Below are 25,621 nucleotides of genomic sequence, written 5' to 3'. Positions count from 1 at the left end.
TCGATTAGGATTAGGCAAAGTTCATGGTATATATAATAGGTTAAAACTAGTGAGTAAGACTGAAGTACCAGGATGCTGTCAGAAGCATTTGAGTCCTTGGTCAGGTTCCTCAAGATTTCTGAGTTTCAGGTTTCTTCACCCTTAGAAAGTTAGACGAGATTTAGTGAGATAACGTGGGACTCTGGCACACGATAAGCGCTCGATAAACGGCGCTATCCTGTATTGTTCTCATTCCAAAGCCTAAGCTTTTCGCTTCAGCGCCTCCGTCCGGTGCCTCAGCCCCCGGACAGCGCAGCCGGAGCGGCCACTGGACGGAAGACCTGGAACAGGGGTGCTGTTGCGCTCTTCGGACGGCAGAGGCCGCCAGCGCGACCTCCGCCCGGGCGGCTCCCGCTAGCACCGCCGCCTCCCGAAGCAGGGCTGCCCAGGCGGCTGCCTGACCACCGCTCACCTCCGACCACCGCCCACCTCCTACCACCGCGGTGGCCTCACGACCCTGCAGGATCCCGCGGACTTCGTAAGCCCGGCGGAGCGCGGCGAGCGGCGCGGACCGTGCGGGGCGGGCGGCGCGGGTTGCGGCGGGCGCGGGAGGCCCGGCGGGGTCCTCGCGGGTCCTCGGCGGGCCCGGGGGAGGGCCCTCTTTGTGGCTGCAGTTGGCAAGATGGCGCCGGTGGGGGTGGAGAAGAAGCTGCTGCTGGGTCCCAACGGGCCCGCGGTGGCGGCCGCCGGCGACCTGACCAGTGAAGAGGAGGAGGGCCAGAGTCTATGGTGAGACTGCGGGGCGGCCGGGCTAGGGCAGCCGGTCCGGGGAGGGTGCGACCGGGTGGGGCGGACCGTCGGACGGACTGACGGGCAGTCGCGGACCGGTCAGATTCAGGCTGGCCCCGGGGCCGACAGCTCTGCCGTTTTCCCACAGGTCCTCGATCTTGAGCGAGGTGTCCACCCGCGCCAGATCCAAGCTACCGTCCGGCAAGAACATTCTGGTCTTCGGTGAGCGCCGCCGGCGGGGCGTTGTCCGGGGAGCTGGGGTGGGCTAGGCGGGGCGCCCTCTCCCTGGTCCTTGCCTTCCATTCCTCTGTCGCCTGCCTGCTCTGGAGACCCTGGCTGGATAGCCCTAGTGTGGCCGAGTCACCACGGCCGAGGTCGGGACACTGCCCCTTTTCGAGAGCCTAGGGATGCTGGCAAGTGCTCTCGGCACATTCCTTAGTCGCTTGGCCGCAGTATTAGCTTTGCTTTAAATGTCCCTGAGTTCCTGTGCTCATAGCCTCGAAGTTCACCAAACTGGGCATAAAGAGGGGAGGGACTGGATGAGGAGGTTAGCGGAGGAGGCGGGGGGAACGAGGTGAGCTGGGGGTCGTCGGATTGGGAGGAGATGCCACAGGAGCCATTTCTGGATCTTGATGAAGCAGTGTAAGGTGAGAAGAACGCCGCAAAGGGCAGCAGGCTTTGGAGTCCCCACCAGGGACTTTTCCTGCATTGTTTCAGGCTTCTCTGCTGGGTTACCTGGCTTACGTCCCTCAGCATCTATGTCTAGTGAGAGGCTTTGTCTGGTTTCATTCGTACAGCCAATACCCATTTGTTGAGTGAGTCCTGTACTGCCCAGGTTGGATCTTGGGATTGTACAGACATCCTGCAGACACTACACAAGAATCTCAGTCTAGTGAGACGGGGATAGATGTCCTGGGCATAGGCGGATGATTCTGGAGCATCAGCCATGGCTTGCTGCTGTTTGGAGTTAGGTGTTTTGAAGGATAAGTGTCAACATGCAGGGCCGCAGAGGGTTGTGTTCTCAGGAACACAGGTGAGGAGGATGGAGGAGGTTGGAAGCTAGCATAGCCTCCTTGTGGAAAGTGACTGATGAGATAAGGTGGAGGTACACTATGGAAGGCTGAAGAGTCACTGCTTTTTTCTGAAGCCACTTGATTCTTAGGGGCTTTTTATTTCACCTATACGGTCTGATTCTTATGGGAATCACTTGGAGGGTGGTTTTCCCGCTGTTTTTGAGGGGAATGGATGGTCTTTAGTTGATGACCACTGTAGCAGGTAATGGAAAACGCTTGGAGGTCTTCACAAATTGGGGGATCCAGGGCACCAGATCTCTGTTTAGAAAGGGGACTCTGGCATAGAGTGGCAGGTGGTCTGAAGTCAGGCCGAGTGCTCAGCACGTCCTGATGGGATGCGGAGGGCCTGAGTGAGAGTGGCATTGGGGGCGGAGAGGAGAACTTGGATCTGTGGATTGCCTTTCAGTTTTCTTGGTCCATAATTCTGTATTATTAAATCCAAGGAGTGCCAGCAGTGTTTCTTGGTGGTGGCTCCTTCTGATGTTTAAGGTTTCTTTTGAGGCTGGGGGAGGGGAGTTTTTCATTGGGTGGAGGGGGATGAGGAGAGGCTTGGTAGTTACTAAGGTTGCTCTTTAAGAGTTTTGCTTAGGTCTGTGATTATTTTCATTGGTTTCCTAGCCTTTAGGGTGCTTATGAAAGAAATGTACGAAAACTGAAAGTGAAAAGCAGCCCCATCATTCATGGTTATGAGGCAGGGTTAGAGTTTTTTTCATTAAGGTTGATTATATTTGGAAGATTTGCTTTTCTTGGGGTAGAAGTTTATTTTGTGAGACACTAGCCCCACCTTTTACTTTCACTTTTCCATATGTGTGTCTTATAAATTGTAGATAGGGTCTGTGGACCTGCCTTCTTCCTTTCATTGGGAGGTAAGGATGGCTGCAGTAGATTGTCGTTTGAGATCTTGGAAATTGCCACCTTTCTCACTCCCCCCCACCCTGACTACTCTTGCTGCAGGTCCTGCTTTGTTTATGAATGCAGATGAGACCTCTGTAGCAAGCTCCGTAGGAAAGTTCCTTGTGTGACTGTGCAGACTCCCCATCCTTGCCTAGAATGAACAGTACACTTTGTCTTCTTACGTGCATCACTTGTAGGTGAAGATGGTTCTGGTAAAACAACCCTCATGACTAAACTTCAAGGAGCTGAGCATGGCAAAAAAGGAAGAGGCCTAGAGTATCTCTACCTCAGCGTCCACGATGAGGACCGAGATGGTGAGTGAAGCACTGATACCCATGCAGGTGTCTGAGTCCTTGGTTACCATTCCTGTAAAATAGCCAGGCATTCTCAATTTTCTGTTTAGTCCTAAGAGAATTAGTCACAGGGGAATAGATGAAGTGTGTGTCTTTGTAGGACTTTACCTACTTCTCTTTATATAGAGGATAGTAGCAAAATGGGGAATGGGCCTATTAGCTGGGTGGCCCCACTTAAAAGGAGATACTGAGGGTAAAGTTTCAGATGCACATAAACATAAGAAACTAAGAAATTTTTAAGTGCCTTGAACTTTTCTATGAGAGAAATGCTCGGCTGGCTGATCTGGGCACCGTTGTTACTCTGGCTGGTTCTAGTGGAAAATCTGAAATTGGTGTAGTTCAAAATGTAACAGCTTAACAGATATTCACAAGAGAATTTTGGAGTTTTTTTGGTGACAGTATAGAATTGCTGATTTCCTGGGGGATGTTTGTTTAGTGTTTTTTGTTTGTTTTCCCCAAGTGGAGAGAATAGAGACTCAGAGGCAATAATGTTCTCTTTTAATTCACATTTGTAGAATGTGGATAGTAATTGTTTTCTACCTTCTGGGTATTTGGGATGATTAAAAGTGCATGGTAAGCTTTTTTATAAGGATTAGATATCATTTAAAAGTTTTTTCTTATGAGTCCAGTTGGAATAATGGTTTTTGGTTACCACTAGTCAGTATTGCCTCCTTTCTAAACTTTCAGATTTTATGTTAGCTCTTGAATGACTCTAAAATAATTATTAGTGCCTAGGTCTTTTAATTTGTAGAAAAGTTATCTGTGTAGCCTAAGAATGAAATATCCTCTTTAAATTACTTTCTTTAAAATTGCCTTTACCCATTGAAACAGTAAGAATCACCATGTAACAGTGATTTTACAAGGGGACAAATTCCACCACCTCTAGTCCCTCATTTCTTTATTGCTGAAATGAAGAAGCTGATCTCAGGTGGTTCCTTCTACCTTAATTCTTCGAGCTCCAAGAATCATTTAAACAGAGGGGCAAAAACCCTTTAATCTTAATGTTATGGTCATCTTAGAACCCCAGGGACTTTTTTCCTGCTCCTCCTTCCTTGGCTTCCTTTTCCTTGCTGAACATTCCCTGTGTTCAGTGTGAAAGAGAGGTAGAAGGCGCTGAGGACTCCCCTTGTCTGAGGTGAGCAGAGGCTTTCCAGGGCCCGCCTAGGCTCACTGGAGTTTGTGTAGGTAGTAGGGTTGGGACTCACGGGTCCCTGAGCTAGATTAGAGGGCCTTACATGTCTGAGTCTTTTGCTTCCTGTCCTTGATGATTATTGTGGAAATAACCTGGGCATTGTAGCCAGGCAGAACTGGTTTAGAATCCCACTCCTGTAGTCACTAGTTGAAACTGACTTTGCTCTGTTCCTCAGTTTCCTCATTAGTGATATTGGACAATGAAACTAGTTTGTAAGTTGACAAAATGAGAGGTGGCATGTGATATGTGTCACTGAGTGCTTGAAACACAGTGGTAAGTCTAGTACCCATTTTTTTCCCCCAAAAAAACTTTAATTTTGTATTGGGATATAACTGATTAACAATGTTGTGGTAGTTTCAGGGGAACAGCAAAGGGATCTAGTAACTTTTTGAAAGTATATGAAACGTGTATATACTCTGTACATTTCTACAGATGCTTATTTCAAAGGGCATAAACATATCTCATCCCAGCCTCAAAGTAACCATGTTCACTTGCTTTTGAGTTGAAGTACATGTTAATTTTTATTTCAGGTTCCTTAAGGTTGCCTTAAAAACTTCTTGACCTCTGCGTTTATGGGATTTTTTTTTAGGCCTCCTACTTGCAAGTTCCTCTTTGATGATAGCGTTGTCCTTACCTGTGGTTAATTATACATTTTTCAGCCTCCCTTTTTTTAATTGTGTGTTATGACTGGGTTATAAATATACATTTTGCAGGCAGTCACCTAGGTAGAGAATATAGGTTCTGGTTTGTCCTTCATTTGTGGTAGAACTTGACATGTCAAAGGACCTCTGCCTTCAGAGTTTGGGGTATCCATTTAATACCACTTGTGGTGTGTGTGATCTCCATGCACACGGGTGAGTTATACGTAGTGGGCAGTGGGAATAAAGGAGCTATGTCTTGTGAGGAGCAGGCATTAAAATCTGCAGACTTCCGGTACAAGCAGTATTTTTGAAGGCATTCATAGAATCCAAATCAAAACTGCTATCTGAAATGTGTTAAGAGTTTTGAAAGCATAGATGTAGATACCTTTATTATACTGTTGAAATAAAGTCATGAATATAAAATTTTTTAAAACCTGTAAATTAATTGATTATACCAGAAAAAGTTAGCTAACTGAAGATAGTTTTTTTTTTTTTTTTTTTTAAAGCCAGAGACTTCATTGGGAAGGGGTACCCAGGCAGAGCACAGGAGGGTAAGGGAACCCAGGAGAAATGCACTGACATTTCTCGGATTTCATGGCTTGAATTCTCGGATTTTATGGTGATAGGATTCGTTTCCGGGTTGTCTCTGGCCAGTCACTTTGACTTAGGATCCTTCCTGGTAGCACACACATTGCTCAGTCAAAATGGTTTCCAACGAGGTTCTGGGCGGTCAGTAGGACACCTAGAATCTCCTTTAGACTTTTCCCGAATTTGAAGACAGGTTTTTTAAAGTGTAAGTTGGAATTTATTGGGGAAGAAGTTAATAAAATTATATTTTTGATAGTAGGATGGCTCCTTTGAGGTGCTTATATTTTAAAAAAATTTTCTTAAAAAAGATATTTAAAAATTTTATGTATGTTATTAATTTGGAGAATTCTACAGTTTTATTATCTAGGTATGATTTTAGAATCATGTGCTTCATTAAAGGTCAGCACTTGCACATTTGTGCATATGCGTTTTTAACTTTACTGGGGAAAACCAAACTACCTAAAACACAGACTAGTTTGATGAGCCCCAGTATATCTACCCCTGCCTTCAGGTTACCAATCCTTGGTCAGTGCTATGTCAGCTATATACTCCAAGTTGGGTTATTTTCAAGCAACTTCAGATGTTATTTCTTTTTATCTGTGACTACTTCCATATGTATATCTAAAAGAAAATAGGATTTTTGAAAATGTAATTGTACCAAAAATAAGTGTAGTTCCTTAATATCATCAGGCATCCCATAATCCATATCTTAGTTATGTAAGTAATGAGTTTATCTCAGCATTTAAATACAAAGGTCCTGTTTCTTTGGCACCCTTTGTGGTATGTGAGCTCACTGTTCAGTGTGACTGACAGAAGAAGAGCTTGTTTAACCACAGGCTCTTGGCCACAGCTTGCCGCCTCACAGATTGCTGATATCTTAGAATGGATTATTTAGACTATGGCACAGTTGTCCAGGGAACTTTTGTAGCTTTTATTCATGTTTTCTGATTCTTACTGAAAGCTCAAATGTCCTTTATCCTTTACTCCTCAGACATTGCAGCAGTCCTATTAGATGTGGGCACAGTATATTATGGTTGTTAAAGAAATTTTATGGTTTGGACAGTTCACAGGGCACCTTGATGAAGAGTTGTTGTGTTTTCTGGTTAGGATTTTTTTGTGTTCTGTGTGGAATTCTGTGGCTGTCATCTTCAAATGTATTCCTGCTGTGACTCTCCTTTTCAGCTGTGCTGATAGTCATCATCAGTAACTTCACTTTGCTTCTTTTCTTAGATCACACACGCTGCAATGTGTGGATTCTGGATGGAGATCTATACCACAAAGGTCTGCTGAAATTTGCAGTTTCTGCTGAATCCTTGCCAGAGACCCTAGTCATCTTTGTTGCAGATATGTCTAGGCCTTGGACTGTGATGGAATCACTACAGAAATGGGCTAGTGTTTTACGTGAGCACATTGATAAAATGAAAATTCCACCAGAAGAAATGAGGGAGCTGGAACGAAAGTGTAAGTAATGTAGGGTTTTCTTAATTGGAAAATTCCCTGGTCTCTTTGGACGATTCCAACCACCTTCCTTTTCACAGGATCAAGAGGCTGCAAAGCTCCGCTTATAGAGTGTTTTGTTTGCACCATTTATTTCAGAGTTGCTTTTGTCGATTCAGTAGTCAGAAAGTCTTCAAAGCCGGAATTCCTTTTCTGTCCAGTGGCTGGGACTCCGTGCTTCCCCTGTAGGGGATACAGGTTCCATCCCTGGTTGGGGAAGTAAGATCCCACAAGCCTCATGGCATGGCTAAAAAAAAGTCTTCAAAGCAGTCTTTGTCTCATCTGTCACAGTTGAAGAAAATACATGAATCAGTATTCCTTATTGTCATTGGTTTTCTTTTATAATAAGTGTTCTTGCCTCATCCCCTAAAATGTGATCGGTTCTATAAGTCTTTTTCCTCTTCTGTTTACCCCTTGTCTGCTGAGTTTGCATCTGTGGGTGTGGAGATTTATTATGATTTATGTAGCAAGTCCATTGCCCTGGATATCATTGAGGTCCTATGGACCCTTTCGTATGCAGGTTTAAAGGAAGCCTCACAAAAGATAAATCTTTCAGCTCTTACCTTAGTTCATTTTGCCATCCAGCAAATACAATTTTAGTAAGGAATAGGAAGTTCTTTTTCCTTTTTTTTTTGGTCATTAAAATGAAAGGATATTTTAAGACTCAGGACATCCAAGGCCTTTTGAGAACAAACTAAAGGAAGTTCGTTTTTGTTTTATTTTTCCTTTTTGTGATTCAGAAGCTTGTTTTTCCTTTTCTTTGCTTCTGTGCAGTTACATCAGCTTCTGTCCACTTGCCAGGGAAATGGGAGGGGCCGGGGCAGGGGCTGGAGCTGTGGCAGCAGCAGCAGCGCTCTCTTGGCCAGGGCAGTCTTGGCTCCGCCTGGCTTATTTCCACAGGATGACATCATTCCCTTTGGTGAATTAATGAGGGCTGCTGGGGCATGGCACACGGGACCTTCATACTTACTGGCAGAGACACATCGGGAATCTCGATGTGCTTTTCAAATCAGATTTCTTGCTGGGTGTCTTCCTGTCATAACTTCAGCTTGCCCCTGGCTCAAGTTAGCTAAAACAGATTTAACTGGTGATTCTTTAGTTTGCCGTGTGCATATGTTTCCTGGGACACCCGCCTGTGTGCTGCAGTGATTGTCATGCAGCTCAGCGCATCTGTCCTCAAACACTGACTTTTTTAGATAAAGCCGACCTTTCCCCTAAAATAGAGACCCTGAAGACAACGTCTGAGAAGAGTTCTGAGGCTGAAGAGCTGTTTTCCTTTCGCTGCACATTTACCATCGTACCCAAATTAGTGGCACGGGAGATTTCAGTTTCTGAACCTGTTTTCTTAGAATTACAAACTTTGTAAAGGTTTGTTAAAACAGAAAAAAAAAAAAAAAAAAAGGAAGAGATTGGACCAAGGATATTTTTGCTTCCTAAAGAAGGCAAGTGTCTGCCTGGGGCCACGTCTGTTCTAGGTGTTTGGGGTACATACAGCAGACAGGGTACCCAATCCTGGGGGCTTGTGTTCCCATGACACACTGAATTTATTTTGTGGTCTTAGTCATTGATGTCTGTGTCACTTAGGATTAGACTGAGCTGCATATGACACAAGCCCCAAAATAACAGTGGCCTAAACAAGACTGGGCTTTATTTCTCGCTTTTGCAAGTGAGATCCAGCAGTGGTTAGTTAGTTCAGGCCTGGAAAGCGGCTTGAGGAAGACAAATCAAGGACCCAGGCTCCTTTTTGCTTACTGCTTGGTCATCTCTAGGGTGTGGTTCACTTCCTCTTGGCACCTAGAGCTCCAGCCTTCACATCTGTGTTGCAGGCAGCCGGATGGAGGAAAAGCAAAGGACTGAATGTCTTCCTAAGAAGACATTTCCTTAGGAAATGTAATCGGTGTGGCCGTGTGTTTTAAGCGTCACGGTTCTGTTTGGTTGTAAGAGGAGGGGACACTGGAGGGCAGCTGGAGATTGTTGAAACCGCATCCATGCCTCATGACTCTGGTTAACCTTCTGAGGGCCTCACGTTTTCACTGCCCTTCCTCTGAGATGTTTGGAATGGTATTCACGTCTTTTTGTTACCCTTTGAAGGAGTGCCTTAGTTAGTGCTGGTTTCAGGTTACATTTTAATAAAGCGGTTGGCTATCTTCTCGCTTGAAGGACTCCCGCTTTCCAGATTAATTGCGCTCTAGGTATTGTATTGAGTAAGCAAAAGGCTGTCACCCATCCTGCTTTCAGTCTCCAGTCAGCTGAGTTTGGAACACTGCTCCCTGGCCAGCCGCTCTTGGTCCTGAATCCATGGCAGCTGTTTGGCAGCAGGATTGATGGGGGAGGACAGAGCAGTCCCTGAAGCTGCCAGAAGGTGGTGGTGCTTGTGTGTAGGTTGGTCTTCTCTTTCCAGCTTTGTGTTGGGGGCTTTCCTTGCTTATCAGGTAGAGGAAAACAGTTAGATACTGTCTCTTGAGTCTACTCAGAACTGTGGAACCAACAGATGATAAGTGAGGTAGGAGGGAAAAGAACAGAAGGAGGTGGCAGTAGTAGGGTAGAGCGCTGCTCCTTCCTGTACCAACTCCATCTGACGCCCCAGGTGGGTGGGTGGCTCCTGCTGTGAACTCTTGGCCATGCCACCTGCCGGAGAGAAACTGTTAATACTATAGTATGTGTGCACTTGGGCTTCCCTGGTGGCTCGGTGGTAAAGAATCTGCATGCCAATGCAGGAGATGCAGGTTCGATCCCTGGGTCAGGAAGATCCCCGGACCGAGGAGCCTGGCGGGCTACAGTCCATGGTGTCGCAAGGAGTCAGCCACCACCTAGTGGCTAAACAACAACAAATTTGTGTGCCCTAAGTGAAATGTACATATTATTATTCAGATTACACAGTCCTCACTTTATTTTTATCATTCCTTTTCATCCCCTCTGTTAGGAATATCTGCTCTGCCTTCCAACTTATTTTTTTAATGCTGGATTATTAAAAACATGTGTGCATTTCCTGTTTTTGGATAGCATTAGTTAGGCCAGTCCTTCAGAGAATAAGGAGCCTAGCCCAGGGTTTCCCAGCCGTGTTCATGTCATGGCATGTGTAGAACACGACACAGTTTATGCAGCATGCTGGGAGTGGAGGTTCAAGGAGCAGACTGCTGGAGTTGCCCACCCCGCCTGCCTTCCCGCAGTCAGCTGGCTCATCTGTAACCTGTTCCAGGCTCTGCTGTGCTCACTGTCTTGCGGCCTGTTTGACTGCTGGATGTGACCTTGGGGAGTTACAGATACTATCCAGTTAAGCCATTGTATTTTTCATTGACCTGAAGATCTGTTAAAATGCTTTTAAAGAGAAAATGTAGGAAGACTAAAAAGAGAACATATTCTCAGTTACATTTATGTATAATTCGAGAAAACGCAAACTAAATCTCACTGCTGTGGCCCAGATTCAATCCCTGGTCAGGGAACTGAGTTCCCACAAGACACAAGTCAGGTCCCCCTTCCCTCCACAAAAATCAAATTTACACTTTAAATGTGCAGTTTGTTGTGTGTCAGTCTTGGCTCCATAAAGCTAAAATAAAGCAGATTTTTAAAAAATAAGTGGGAACTTTTGATTCCTTCAAGATCCTTCAGCAGTTATCAAAAAACCCTTCTCTGTTTTTGTCCAAAATGCAATGCAGTGAAGATCTCTTCAGTCAGTTGTTTATATTCGCAATGACTTTGTATGAATGAGCTTAATTAAAGAGAAGTTATAGAGATGAAACATTACATCTACACTTTTGGGGTTAATCAGTGGTTTTCAGTTTATGTGAAAGACATGTATTCCCAGATAATTCCAGAAGCTTGGATAATGATAACCTAAACTCTTAGTAAATTAGAACTCATCATTTGAAAATATTTGAAACCTGTTCTGTGAGTGAAGAAGAGAACATGTGCCTTTCTCCAGGTTTGCGTTCATCTAGTCCTGTGTGTTTTCTCAGTGAGCATGTTGTGGATGCGAGCAAAGGTCCTTTAGGTCCTTTACTCGTGTTATTTGTAGAAGAGTAGAGCTGCCCATTTGTTCCTCTGGCTTGAAGTAGCTTTAATCACCATGTCCTTGTTCTCTGGCCTGATATGTGACTTTGAAGCACCAAAAAAAAGGTGCAGGTCTGTAGGCTTTGCCTGAACCAAGACCATAGACTACGCTCAGCTTGAAGGCCCTCCTGTGGGGTTGCACCCTTGGCCAAAGTAGTGACAGTGTGTTCCAGGAAGTGAATGTGGTAACACTGACCCCTCCTTGCGTCAGGCAGGGACAGGTCCATGACGCACATACCTCAGGATCTCTTAAAGGTGAAAGTCCACAAGAGTGAGGACGATGAGGAGATGCAGGTGGTGCTGGGCAAGTGCAGCCCCACTCTTTACCACAGACACACCTCCTCTGTGTGGAAACAGCATGTTTTTGTGTATATCAGGTGGTTTTAACTATTTCTAATGAGAAAGCTGGGGAGTTTTATAAGTTATAACCTATTTCTAGTGGTTGCCTCTGTTGAATTAACACAGTTCAACTATCCTAATATTTTGAAAGTGTAAAACATAAAAAAATCATTGGGAGTTCCCTGGTGGTCTCGTGGCTGGGACTCAGCGCTTTCACTGCTGTGACCTGGGTTCAATCTCTGATTGGGGAACTATGATCCTGCAAGCCTCCCTATGTGGACCAAAAAAAAAAGTGTTTGCTTTTTGTTTTCATAGTAGGAACTGTTGAAGCCTTAGAAGATTTTTAAAAACCTGTTTAATTGTTAAGAGCTGGATACAGTTGAAGATGACCAGGGCACTATCTTTGCCACTCTGCGGTTACACTGCTCAGACTGAATATGTCAGAACTGAGATTTTTGCATCAGTACCCCTAAGTCCCTAGTACTGCAGTTAAGTCGGATGCAATTAGGAAGTTTGTCACAACTCTTAATGTTTTGTGCTTATTCCTCCCTCTTTCAGTCTTCTAAAGCTGGCTTGTGCATTTTTTATTGTGTGAATGCATGTGTAGTTTTCTTTTCCTTCTTTACCTGTAGTTGTGAAAGATTTTCAAGACTATGTCGAGCCTGAGGAAGGTTGTCAAGGTTCCCCACAAAGAAGAGGGCCTCTGACCTCAGGTCCTGATGAAGAAAATGTTGCCCTGCCTCTCGGTGACAACGTGCTGACTCATAACCTTGGGATCCCAGTGCTGGTGGTGTGCACAAAGGTGGGACTCATACGGCTAGCTGGGTTTGGGCAGTGAACACTTACCATCTGTAAGAAACTTTGAGAAGCTGCAATTAGGTGTCTTCTTAAGGGGATGTTGGGCTAATTCAGGGTTCATTAAGGTACACTGACTATATCAGTATAGAAAATATCGTCATTTTACCTTGCTGCCAGAAATGTGACATTTACTTATAGCTTGAGTTAATCTCCTCGTGGAGCACGGTCAACTTTGTTGAGGGATGCAGACTTGGAGCTGGAAGTAGTTTTCCTGAGGCTGTGTAAACCAGTTCATTTAGCTCAAACTAGTAGTGAAAAAAGAACACAGAAGAGCAGAATTCTTTTGGCCTTTGGTCTCTAAAGTCTGTTGGACTTGTTTTCAGAAAGGAACATAGCAACCCTGGAAAAAGAAGAAAGTGGATTCAGGGTTTGTAAAATAATGAGGTGGGAATAGAAATTAAGGGTAGTCATAGAGACATAAAGTTGTGTCTCTTAGAAATGAAAAGGAAATAGCTGTAAAAACACTTTGGGTTTCAGAAGTTCTGTGATCTTAGTCAGAGCTGGTAGGTTGCCCAAGTATAGCATGAGCTGTTCACATTATACTCTATGAGAATGGAGCCCTGTGGAGTGTGCGGTGCACAGTCATGTCCAGGGGCCTTGTTCCCTGATGTGACCTTGTTTGATTCCTAGAACAACTGTGAGATGATCAGGGCTATTTTATCCCACTTTACAGATGTGGAAGCTGAGGCCCAGGATGAAGGGAAAAATCTCCAGTTGCTTTTCACTCTTGTCTGTTTAGTTAATTAACGCTTGGACTCTATACTGTGGCTTCCTTCTATGAAGCTGTGATAGTTTTATTTCTGAAGCAGCCAGCGGTCCCAACCTCAGCAGGCAGAGAGGCAGAAAGGTGACTCCCTTCTCTTTCTGTCTTCCCTGCAGTGTGATGCGGTGAGTGTCCTGGAGAAGGAGCACGATTACAGGGACGAGCACTTTGACTTCATCCAGTCACACCTACGGAGATTCTGCCTTCAGTGTATCCTTGGGGCGCTGAGCTGGGGCCCAGGGGCACAGGCTTCCCTCTGTGTGTTGATCCGGGCTTGCTCCAGATGGGGCATCTTCAAAGAGATGAAGTGCTTCCTGAACCCAGAACAGTCTCATGCCAGGGTGAAACTATACATGTCTTTACTTTTTAAAATTTTACAGTGTTGATATTTGAGACTTAATAATTTCTGCCTATTTTTTATTGCTTTCTATTTTTAATGGTGTACATATGATAGGGTTTCATATTAAGAAAGCTGATATGTGATAATTTTAAATTATCTTTACTGTATCTTGGAAGTCTTTCTAAACTTCACTTTTTTTTTTGTTTTTAGAAAAGGTTAATTACCCAAATGACAGTGTTTTAGATGCTTCAGGGTTTCCTGTATGTTTATGTTTTGTCCTGTCAGTGAGAGAGATGGTTTGTCAGCAGTCTTTTGAGTCTTATTTCTGTGAAAATCCAGTAACCCCACGTCCTGGGCTGGGGAGGGTAAAGGTGGGTTCCACTGCTTCCTTCGGGCTCTTCAGCTTGTCCAGCTCAGTGGTGAGAGCCAGTAACATGGTGGTGGCTGTCTCTCTCATGCTTAATGGCACACTTGGTCACATGTGGGCATCTGTCTGGGAAAGAACCTGTGTGCCTTGGCGAGGCTGAGGGTTTTCCCGGGCTATAGCCTTAAAACCAGTAACTTGACTGCTTGGGACACAGCCTAATGGGTTAGAAGATGGCAGTTTACATGTTTTTTTAAAAAAAGGCCCATGTGGCCCATTATCATCAACATGCTCTATGCTTTTGACTTGCTTCCTCTGCTGCTATTCTTAACACTTTCTCTTGTGTATTGATCATAAATGGAGCAACCTGTGACTAATACTTTGAGGGTTATGCTTGTGTGTTTTTGTCCCCTTCTGCAGTGAATTGGTTTTCCTTAAGCAGATTTATCAGATGGAGCAGCTTTGATATACACATCAGTTAAAGAAGAGAAAAACCTCGACTTGTTGTATAAGTACATTGTTCATAAAACATACGGTTTCCACTTTACCACACCAGCCTTAGTTGTGGAAAAGGAAGCAGTTTTTATGTGAGTTCTTTATAGGTGATGCTTGTGTGTGTGTGTGTGTGTGTGTGTGTGTGTGTGTGTGTGTGTGTAGCAGAGTTTTATTACAGTGAAAAACAGACAGAAGAAGCGTCTGACATAGACGACATAGACATCAGGGGAGGGCAGAGAGTGATGCTTTTGAACGCTTCTCTTTATGGTACATTTGCTTTTTACATTTTATCCTTCCAAGTGAGGTGCCTCTGTTTCTCTCATACAGCCAGCTTGCTTGGCAAAGTTCTTGGAGTTGGACCTCCGAGGGCATAGATAACACCCAACTTTACCTCTCTGCTGCTTTCCAGATTACTTGCCGTTCTGCCTCCTGTCTGAAGGAAGTGGGTGGAGTGAGGTCAGGTGTGCTGCCTCACTTCATTGAAACCAAGTTGTCATAACATTTTTGCCACTTACTGTCAACTCTGGAAAAATACTGGCTGAGAAAAGGAGTGGCAGCACAGGGGATCCTGGACGTTTTCTGTTGCAATGTCTGGTGTACTAATATCTGTTGGCAGGATGACTGCCTGTGCCCTCCCTGGCATCTCATCAGCTTGGGCTTTGGCTGTACTGAATGCCTGTTGTGTTTCTGGCATTTCACACCTGGGAGCCACTGGGGCCGACTGTCCTGGGCAGAGACTTGGAACCTGTGTCATTCCCTCACTGGAGAATGAGAAGCATGGCGGATGCATAAGTAAATGTTGAAGGTGTGGTCTCTGAGAGGCCTTGTGCGTTTTTAGGCTTAGATGTCCTCTTGACTTAAAAAAGAATGGCAGTTCATCGAGCAAACACTGAGCACCTCCTAGGTGACTGTGTTCTTTGCTGAGGACACAGAAATGAACAAGCTGTGGTCCCTGTGTGTGGCCTGTAAGAGACACAGCTGAGCGGGTAGGTCACTGGTGGCGTAGTAGAGGCAGTGCCACAGAGAGAGCGGAGGAGGTGCTGGGAGGGGAGTGGAGTGTGCAGGCCAGAAGGAATGGAAGGGCGGGAGGGACGGTGTGGGGAAGACTGAGGGGAGGAAGCCAGAGCTCTCGGGGGCTGAACAGGCTGTCTCCTTGACATTTAGGGAGAGCTTCACTCGGGAGATTCCCAGACAGCAGACTTAGAGACGTGGACTGATTTCAGAGAACCGTTGTCCAGAGCAGGCAGACCGGCAGCAAAGCCACAAGCTCTCCGTGAGTGGTGTGCTTTTGGAGTCAGTCAGTACCCGAGTCACTTAAGATCTCAGGAGGAGGAGACACAGGGAGACTGGTCGTGTTCAGGGCTGGTCTGGAGTGGAGAAGAAGCTCAGAGCTTCTGAGGGTGACATGGGTCGTGGCAATGTCTTTGGCACCTTGGGTCCTGTTGGTTGTTGCTCGCTGAGGAGCTGGTGAAGTCAGCAAAGCCGTTCGTGGGCAGCACCCTGACTAAGCACCTCCTTGGTTAGAGAGCTGTAGAGCTAGAGCTGAATGGAGAGTGGGAAGCCTAGACACAAGTATGTCATGTAGGACATTTTACAGTTGCTCCTTACCTTAGGCTGCAGCCTAACTTAATGGAATCTGGGTGCCATCCTGCCCTGCGATGTCCAGCTGGTCAGCACCCATTTAGGATCCTCAAAAACTCCTGTGTTCCTCTGGTTTGAGGCCCAGGGTAGTGCAGGTCCTACCACTCCCCGTTGCTCCAGGGTACATATTCACACATAGTAAAATTAGCTAAGCCTTAAGAAGACCATTGTCAGAAGAGGTTTCAGACGACTCATGGGTGGGTCTCCATGCCAGATTCCAAGAGAAACAGTCTCATCCTGGTCTCTGTGTTGCTCTGTATTCTCCCCTCTGTCAGAACAGGGCCCCATGGTGTCCTTGTTCTTCTGGGTGGAGTTGTGGAAAAGCTCTGAACACTTCCTGTGGGCCAGTCAGCATGTACAGTCAGAGAGATCTTCTGCTGGCTCCTCAGGCCTTGGCCCTGTGACCTCAGTATGGAACTGGACCTGCAGTGAATATTGGCTTGTTTGCCAGAGGCTACCAGCCAGCCCAGCAACTGCTTATCAAAACTTGGGGGAAAAGTGTATCAGCCGGAGGTCCTCTCTAACCCGGAGTTTGCGGCATGTTCTCTAATGCAGTCTAAGGAGAAGCAAATCAGTCTCTGTTTCTTTGCCTTTAGACCTGCAGGCTGGGACAATGAAAAGAAAATAGCTATTTTACATGAAAATTTCACAACTGTTAAGCCAGAAGATGCATATGAAGACTTTATTGTGAAACCTCCTGTGAGAAAGGTACCCGAATCAATCATTTTAAGAGTTGTAGGTGTTCTTACACATTGAACCACTTAGGGGGTAAAAAATAGATAATAATCCAAGGCCCTTTAAAAAGTCTTTAGATGAAATCTGGTGTTATGTAAATTGTTCTGGGTGGTGCAGCATGAGAGGTAGAGTGCCTCCACTGCCTCTGGGTTGCTGTTCGTAGATATCCTTTGCTCCTGAGATCACCTGCAGACCCTGAGCTGGGAGGTATTGTTTAGAACCTGCCAGACTTAAAATGCTCACATGCCAAGGCTGGCCTTGAAACAGGGTCTTTGCTAGGCTAGAAAAACCTACCTCTACAAAGACTCCCCAAACCCATGTTGAGACATGAACCCAAGATTCTCCTTTCAGCGTGAATTTTGACAAGTAGTTGGGGTGTTCTTGGCCTGTGACTGCAAATGAGTGTGTTGCTTCACTTCACAGCTGGTCCATGACAAAGAGTTGGCAGCAGAGGATGAGCAGGTGTTTCTAATGAAGCAACAGGTAAGAAGACCAGTGAGGCCGGAGCAGAGGCTTTGTCGTGAGCGGAAGGCCAGCTCCCTGGGGCAAGGTTAGGGGGTACCACAAAGAGCTTGCGACGGCAGAGGGGTTGTTACCAGTTCTCGTCATTCCCTCTCGTTTGTCGGATCAGTACAAGGTACCTGCCTTGCAGATTCTCCTACAGCGATAGGCTTACTACCTTATTAAGTGCCGGTTCCTCTCTGGGGTATTTTTTTGGCCATGCTGAGTGGCATGCAGGATCTTAGCGCTCTCACCAGGATTTGAACCTGTGCATCCTGCATTGGGAGCTCAGAGTCTTAACCTCTGGACCACCAGGGAAGTCCTTCAGTGCCTGTTCTGTCTGTAAATGTACATTTTCTGACATAGAGTTTTCCATGTTAACAGTTTACCAAATGCCCTGACCTCACTTCCAGTGTGTTGCGTAGCCCCCACACAGCCCTGTGCATGGAGGAGGTGAGCCAGTACACACACTTCGTAGGTGAAGGGAGTAAAGCCGAGCTGACAGTTGAGAGTGCAGACCCCGCCCCACCTGTGTGTCTCACCGAGACTGTTGTTAGACCCCCTGGTGCAGACAGGTCAGCAGAGGGAGTTGATAGTTCCTCTGCCAGCTTTTCCTCCCTTCTGTGCCCTCTTCACTTCTTTAGCTTAAAAACTGGGTCCTGGAAGTATTTTTTTCCCACCATCTATCAAATTGCTCAATTAAAAATGTTTGCATTTATAGTATAGACCCTGTGACTTGGTTGTTAACGGTGCCCTCTAGTGGAATACTCAGAAGTGTTTCTCCAGACCCGTGCACTCTGCAGGCGTGTGTTAATGGCTGGTGTGTCCCTCTCTTTGCAGTCGCTCCTTGCCAAGCAGCCAGCCACGCCCACTAGAGCCTCTGTAAGTACCTTAAATTAAGCTGAGGATCAAGGGCCAGTGTCATGGGTGGCCAAGCTTTATACCATTATTTGTGAGAGCTTATATTTGTGTGGGCTTCTATGTTTTCAGAGGGAATGTTGTCCGCCTGAAAGCCCAGGGCCAGAAACATGGTAGAAAATCGAAAATGTCTGATGAAGGAATACAGAGCTCTGGGCATTAGAGTGAACAAGCTTTGTTATCTTGATATTTCTTCTCTCAGGAGAAATTGGGATCTAAAAAGAAACTGAGCTGAGTACAAACTCCCATTCCTGCCACCTGTCTCCCTAAACTATGAAAAATAGCCCACAGAGGAATGTCTTTGTTTTGGGAATATGTATTTTCTGTTATTTTGATGGCTGTGTGTGACTCGACCTGGTTTTGGACTTAGGAATCTCCTGCAAGAGGACCCTCTGGCTCTCCGAGAACCCAGGGCCGGGGAGGGCCAGCCAGCGTGCCCAGTGCCTCCCCAGGCACGTCAGTAAAGAAGCCGGACCCGAATATCAAAAGTATGTACCCTGTCTCCTTGGAGGGTCCTTGGCCTCTTTCCTGCTTTAGGGGCTGAGTCAGTGAGTTTGGTAGGTGGAATCTTAAGGCAGCTGAGCTGTTTTCTTCCTCACAAGGGCTGTTTTCCACTTGCTGTCTCAGAGAGAGGGAGCTCATGGGTTGGCAAAGACCAAGGCCTGTTCCTTCACTGGAGTTGGTGGCCCTCACTCCTGGCTTTGTAAAGGCCTTGGTTAGGCCTCTCTGTATTCAGGGAAGAGTACAGCATAAGTCATTTTAAAATGTATATTTTGAATCCTTGGTTTTGTTTCTTAATAGGTATATATTTTTACCAATTATGAATTGTCACTTCCTTTGTCAAGCTTAATCCCTTACTGGTTTGGCCCTCATCCCAGTGACTTAATGATACCCCAAGATACTGGCTTTAGTAAAACAATCAAATTGTATTTAGTTCTTGCATGTTTGAGGCCTGTATTCTGAATAAGAGTTTTTCACAGCACCTTTGGAATGTCATGGGCTTATAAAGCTTCTGCCTGATGGACAGGGAGATGATTTGGAGTACAGGTTCAGGTGAGGAATATAAACAAGCTTCACTTAATTAATTATGCTAACATGTAATCAGCCTTAACAGTAGCAGTATATAAGGCATCATAGTGAAGGAATGTGCTCAGTATCAAAGATCATAACCACAAGTGGGTAATTCTAAGCTGAAAAATAGTTTGTTGTTTAATTGAGTCATCCAGTTTGTGTGATGCTTTTTTCCTTAATGTTTCCTTAGATAATGCAGCAAGTGAAGGGGTGTTGGCCAGCTTCTTCAATAGTCTATTGAGTAAAAAAACAGGCTCTCCTGGAAGTCCTGGTGCTGGTGGGGTGCAGAGCACATCCAAGAAGTCAGGTACTGAAGGGCCCAAAAGATTTATGACCCTTGGAATGGAGGGGTGCGTGAGGTGCTAGAGAGGAGCATCTGCTTCCACTGACCTGCAGACCCTCAATGTTCTGAACAGGTGTTTGGTTTATACTGAGCAGTATACTTTATAACAGAATTACCATATTACCATCCATGTTGCTTGGCACATTTGAGGTGGGATTTATGTATATTTGGTTCTCTGGGGGAACTGAGGTAGATCCTAAACATACGGCCCAGGTGTAGAAGCTCTGTCCATTGGAAGTATGGTCTAGAGTGTACTGTTGACATTTTATTTACTTTTTAATTTTTATGTTGCTTTATAAGGATTTTGTTCACTCTGCTGCCCCCCAGTCTTGTCATCAGCTGCCTGTGAACTCTGCAGGCATTTCTCCTCCATGACGCTCCCTGTTTTGTCACACATACACATCTCTGTGACCACCCACTCATCTGTTCTTCCAAATGGGCAGGTGGGCCAAGTCTATTACTTGGAGGTCTCTGAAACAAAAGAACCAGTTTCCTCAAAAATTATACATTTTCTCAGGAAGCTTGAGGCCATTTCAGAAGGGTTTTAATTTTCCATTGGCTATAAGGAATATTAATTAACACAGTGTTTTCCTTAATTGGTATTTTCTGATCAAAGCCCTTGGAAAATCACTATATCCTCAAGTCAGCCTGGGCCTTCAGGGGCTCTTGTGTTCTTGGAGACTCAGGAGTCTGGTCTGGTGGCCCAGGCTATAAGCTGGTATCCCCTGGGAGGAAATAGGGTTCATTTTTAGGCCCCAGTTCGTGTTCCATAATGTGTGCACCAACTTTGTGCAAGGTTGAAATTGTCAGCCTTAGTCTAATATTCTGACTGAAATATGGTGATTCCAGGATTCCATATGAGTCCGTTGTATTAGAAACAAAACATAAACATCTGTCTGAGGCGCAGAGAGTAGTTTGCTGCATGCCAGAAACTCAAATACCACCTCTGGAAGATGGTGATGAGACTGCATAGGGCTCAGAGGGTTTTCAGAAAGGCCTTTGTGTTTGGCACAAAGGCATTCCCAGGCAGGGGGCAGTAATGTAGTCTGGGAGCCCAGAACTGTGGCATTTGGAATAAAGAAGGGCTGAAATACGGTCTGTCTCCATATAGTCAATACAATGAAAAAAGACTTTTCACATTCTTACTGGAATTATCACCAAAAATAATAACAGAAATCTGTATTATTTTAAATGTTCCTTAAAAAAATATATTTTTTTTCTGGTCTCTCATCAGTGCTGCTTTTTTTCTTTTTAAGGACAAAAGACTGTGTTGACAAATGTTCAGGAAGAACTGGATAGAATGACTCGAAAGCCAGACTCCATGGTAACAAACTCTTCAACAGAAAATGAAGCCTGATCCTCCTTAAAAAGTGCATATGTAAAATGACCAAATAACTATGTATATTGATCTTCTCTAAGACCAGGATTTTTCTGATATGGCACATGCTATCAGTTTTTTGGGGCAGGGGAGATGAACTTAAAAAAAAACTTCAGTGGCTGTCCGAGTGTGAAATGCACCTTTAGGAAGGTTGTGTGTCAGACCCCTCTGTGATGGATAACCCTTGGACTCTTAGGCGTGTGGCTCTCCTGTGGGCAGCAAGTGCAGCTGGGCCTCTTGTGGAAGGGACGATAGATGGAGAGAAAGGGCCCACTTTCTTTTAGGGTGGAGCCAGTGAGACTGGGAAGTCATTGATCAGATGGTGGCTAGTCCAACCAGTTGCATGTTAACAGATTCACTTCTTCATGGGAAGCACATTAAGTAGCAGAAAGTCCAGGGAAGAGAAAGACTGGAAGGAAGAATGAGAAAAGTGTTGGGGAAGCTGAATGTTGCAGGAGGCGGAGGAGGAAATGAGCAATGTTAGTAAATACTGTGTGTTCAGTAGAAGTCAAGTCATTTTTAAAACTTAAAAATCAGAAGTGTTTCCAAACTAAACACTAAGCAAAATAAGAATTGGACTTGTTCTGAATGCATCTTTTCCTTGTGGAAGATGTGTTAGGTGTGGGGATGCCTGAGTCGGGTGGAGCTGATGTGGGGTGGGAAAGATGGCAGCTGCCCAGGGCTCATGTGCGTGGCCCAGGCTGTGTCCTTGTGGGAAGTGTTGGGCTCCACACATGTGCATCGTGGGGCAGTCAGTCACTGTGGGGTGTGTTTAAAGTCAGCAGTTACAACATTAGTTTACCTTGAATTGTGTTTTCTGAATAGCTTCTGCTTTGTCATTTTTTATTTTATTTTATTTTTTTACTACCACAGGCTGGCCTATTAGTAGAGAATGGGTGACCAACCTCTCATTTTATTACCATAATGCAGTGTGCTACAGAAAGTATGAGGGAGGTTTTAATGTAATTGCACTCTGATTAATTGGCTCACACTGTCCCTGCCTTAAGGTCATTGGAAACCTTCATGGAGTTCCAGTGATGCAAAAGGGTTTTGTCCTAGCCCCCTGGTCTGATCAGTGCTATCAGATAAATTAGTCTGAATGTTTTGTATTGAGGATGGAAAGGATGCATTTCTCTTGTTTTATGTCTTTCATAAACTAGCATTTTTTTTCTTATGGAAATAAGTGTTTCAGGTGTTTCCATTTAGGGCAAATTCATGCACATTGTCGTGTTACACCATCATCCTGGAAGTGACTTCTGTGGATTTAAAACAGCACTTTTAATTTTATACATGACACAAAACGTTGAAATGCAAACACTACCATTAATTTAATGTATAGAACCTTTGTTGTCAAACCAAGGGAAAAACCACAGTTCACTTCTGTGGAGTTTACTTTTTTTATATGAATGTTTGTTGTACTGTTTCTGAGCATAACTTCCCTAATATCGTTACTTTTACATACCAGATTTGACTGACCACTAACTGTACTGGGTGTAACTTAATATCCTGTGTTATATAACAAGACTCTAAGACTGTCTTGAATTGCTTTTTTGTAAAGGTCTGAACACTGTTAAGGAGAAAGCTGAGTATTTACTTACCTTTCTGACAAACATAAAAATATGTTTCTTGTGCCAGTTTTATTGTTGAAAATACACTTCCCCTCTTTTTTAATTCAGTTTTTTTTTTTTTTTTTTTTAATGTATTGTGGCTTCCAGTTACCAGATTGTCCAGGTGATGACAGTAAACTGACTTGGAATGATAGTTGTGGTATAATGACCGATAGAGGCCAAACAGCTTTCGGCCACACGAATGATGAGGTCACTTTATCCCTCTCTAGCATCTGGCAGGGGCGGGCTGAGGGCACAAAATAAGTGACCTCAGAAATAAAACAAAATTCTTTCAAAGGCCACACATCCAGGAGGGATACAGTGTGATTTTAAATTTTAATGCAAGACTTTACTTTTATCACTTAAACTGATACGCACTTTTTGTGTCAATATAAAATGTACTAAAACCGAAGAAATGCCAAGACGCCTGTCTTGTGAAGGAGGATTTCTTGGCAATCACTTTTAGTTTCTCGGGACAAGTGGCTACTCCTAGGATCAGAAGAAGCTGATGTATAGTGTCACGTGCTCAGTGGTTGCCAAAGTCTACCAACTTTGGGGAGCTGCAGGGTTCTTTTTAGGGGGGGTGGGAGGAGGGGGCATATTTTTTGTTATTTTGGGGGTTTTCAAGCATTGGAACCAAAGGCCAAACAATAAACAGCCTTTACTTTTTAAAGTAAAATTCATTTTATTTGCAGAATACACTTGTATGGTAGACTGTTAAAGATAATTTTATGACTATTTATATACATTGTAGTGGCTACATCTGCTGTTTGTCTTCAAAATGGAAAAAATCAAAGAAACAAGCCCAACCTTAAAGATATGGCCATGATAAAGGCCATGAATTGGTCTTTCCTAAAAATGCAACGGGTATGCTGCTAGAATTATTTAATTTTGTTTGCACTTTTTTTTTTTTGATTGGCATTTTTAAACCAGTATTTAAACTGAAGATGTGTTTTAATTTTAATAGTTAATTGAAAGTGACTGCTCTGTACATCATGACCTTAACAATGTTGATGCTGTAAGTGAAAGTTCACTGTTGTCTCTATACTAAGTTTATTGGTGTTTTTAACTTAAAAATTAGGACTGCAGATATATTCCCCCACTAGCCTTAGTCCAGGGGTGTGACACTATCTGGATGCAGTATGCAGTCATGTGGAACCTTGCTTTCTAGTGCTGAAAAGAAGATGTCTCTAATTACTGGCTTCAATAAACACGAATCCAGACTGCTTACAATTTTTGGTGACTTTCTTTATGATAAATCGTCACGCTGGAGATACATTGAGTTGTCCACTAGTCATATATGGGGTGTCTACCATGTAGCTAAAGATGTGTACCTCTCTCACTTGAAAATATCAAATATTCTATTAAAGAACATTTTAAAGCCATATTCTGAGGTATGTGGAATTCCAGGCTGTGGGTAAAGCACAAAGGTTGTGAGTTGTCCAGCATAGTTTCTTGCCTCTTAGGTAAATTTTTGATTGTCAGAATTGGGCTAAGAAATATTTGCTTAACTTATTTAGAAACCTTGAGGATTCATAGAGAAATTTCAGAGCAATTATACCATAATGTTTCTCACTTACTGAAATGGGCAACAGTAAATTATGTTTAAGAAAATCAGATACTTTATATTAGAGATGAATTGTGTTTCTGATTATTACACTTTTAAGCATGTTGGATTTTCCGTTCTTTTTAAGCTGATTGATTACAGAAATTTTCTCCCCAATTTTTTATTTTGAAAAGATTTTTCAACAGAGAAGTTAAAAGAGGAATATATTGAATACCTGTGTTCTTTTACATAGATTCACCAGTAATTGACTTTTTGCCATATTTTTTTCTCTTTCCCTCTCTTTCTCTCTCCTTCCTTCCTTATATCTGTCTCACTTCTTTTCCCCTCGAGCCATTTAAAATCAGTTTGAAACACCAGGGTATTTTACCCCTAAATGTATTAGCTGAGTCCAGGCCAGTTGTCTTATGAGAGTATCCCACAGTCTGGATTTGTCTTAGTGTCTCCTCATGATTTCATTTAGGGTAAACAGTTTTTGTGAGAGCGCTACCTGAGTGAAGTTGTATGTGCCCCAGTATGGCACAGCGGGTTACTGCTGTGTTGGTGACGCTTTGATGAAGGTGTGTCCTCCACATCTGTCAAACTGGGGTGATACCTTTGAAGACCTTGGCTCTCAGCCACCTTTTACACGTCATTTGTAGCATCCACTGATGATCGTTTCCTAAATCAGTTACCACAGTAGAAGTTCTTAAATGGTAATTTTCTTATCCCATCACTCCCTGCCTGTATCAGCTGGCATTCATCTATAAAAAAGTTTTCTTCCCTCTACCCTTCTTGTTTTCACTATGAAAAAATTTTTTTTTAATTCGAATTGTTGTAATCTAATAGCTCGTTCTTTTTGATGCTCAGATTGCTCCAGATTTGATGAGTGGGAGCTTCTTCAACCAGCTGTGTCCTTTTTTCCCTTTTATTGAGATACAATTCATCATTTTAGAATATTCAGGGGTTTTTAGTATGTATATTCATTATATTGTGCTCCTATTGCTATCATCAAACTCCAGAACATATACAATACCCCAAAAAGGGACTCCATACCTGTTAGTCCCATTTCCTTCTCCCCATTCCTAGCAACCACAGATCTGACTACAGATTTGCCTATCCTGGATATTTTGCATAGGTGGGCTCATTCAACATGTGGCCTTTTTATATCTGGTTTCTTTCATTCTAGCATGTTTTCTAAATTCATCCACGTTGTAACATTGTATCATTCCTTTTTATAACTGAATGGTGTCCCATTGCACAGAAGACCATATTTTATCCATTCATAAGCTCATGCATATTCGGGTTATTTCAAGTTGTCGGTTATTATGAATAAGGCTACTTGAAGATTCATATATGAGTTTTTATGTAAGCATATGTTCTTTAGGCAGATACTTACAAGTGGAAGGGCTAAATTGGTAATTCTGTTTTAGCAGAGAATCATCAAACTTTTCCATAGCAGCTGAACCACTTTATATTCCTGCTATCAGTGTATAACATTCTTTCTCCATATCTTGGCCAAGACTTGTTTTCTGGGAGTTTTTTGTTTGCTTTGACTATAGCTCTCCTAGTGAGTGAAATGGTATCTCAGTGACTAATGATGTTGAGCATCTTTTCATGGCTTGTTGGCCATTTACATAGCCTCTTAGAAGAGGTGTCTGTTCAAATC

The 25,621-nt window shown here is 43.9% G+C and overlaps 1 protein-coding gene across 1 annotated transcript; it reads left to right on the top strand.

Annotated features, from left to right (window-relative positions):
- Positions 1 to 649: 649 nt before the first annotated feature.
- On the top strand, positions 650 to 23,642 carry DYNC1LI2 (dynein cytoplasmic 1 light intermediate chain 2). The gene is made up of 13 exons (XM_004015048.4): positions 650 to 768; positions 917 to 990; positions 2,933 to 3,049; positions 6,740 to 6,970; positions 12,028 to 12,197; positions 13,133 to 13,226; positions 14,172 to 14,307; positions 16,453 to 16,564; positions 17,015 to 17,074; positions 17,933 to 17,974; positions 18,381 to 18,498; positions 19,272 to 19,388; positions 20,681 to 23,642. Exons 1-13 carry the CDS (start codon positions 662 to 664, stop codon positions 20,779 to 20,781), a joined length of 1,479 nt encoding a protein of 492 aa, XP_004015097.1. The 5' UTR covers positions 650 to 661; the 3' UTR covers positions 20,782 to 23,642.
- Positions 23,643 to 25,621: the final 1,979 nt, after the last annotated feature.

Source organism: Ovis aries, chromosome 14 (assembly GCF_016772045.2).
Source record: "Ovis aries strain OAR_USU_Benz2616 breed Rambouillet chromosome 14, ARS-UI_Ramb_v3.0, whole genome shotgun sequence".
Taxonomy (NCBI): domain Eukaryota; kingdom Metazoa; phylum Chordata; class Mammalia; order Artiodactyla; family Bovidae; genus Ovis; species Ovis aries.
This window is presented reverse-complemented; position numbering and strand designations above follow the sequence as displayed.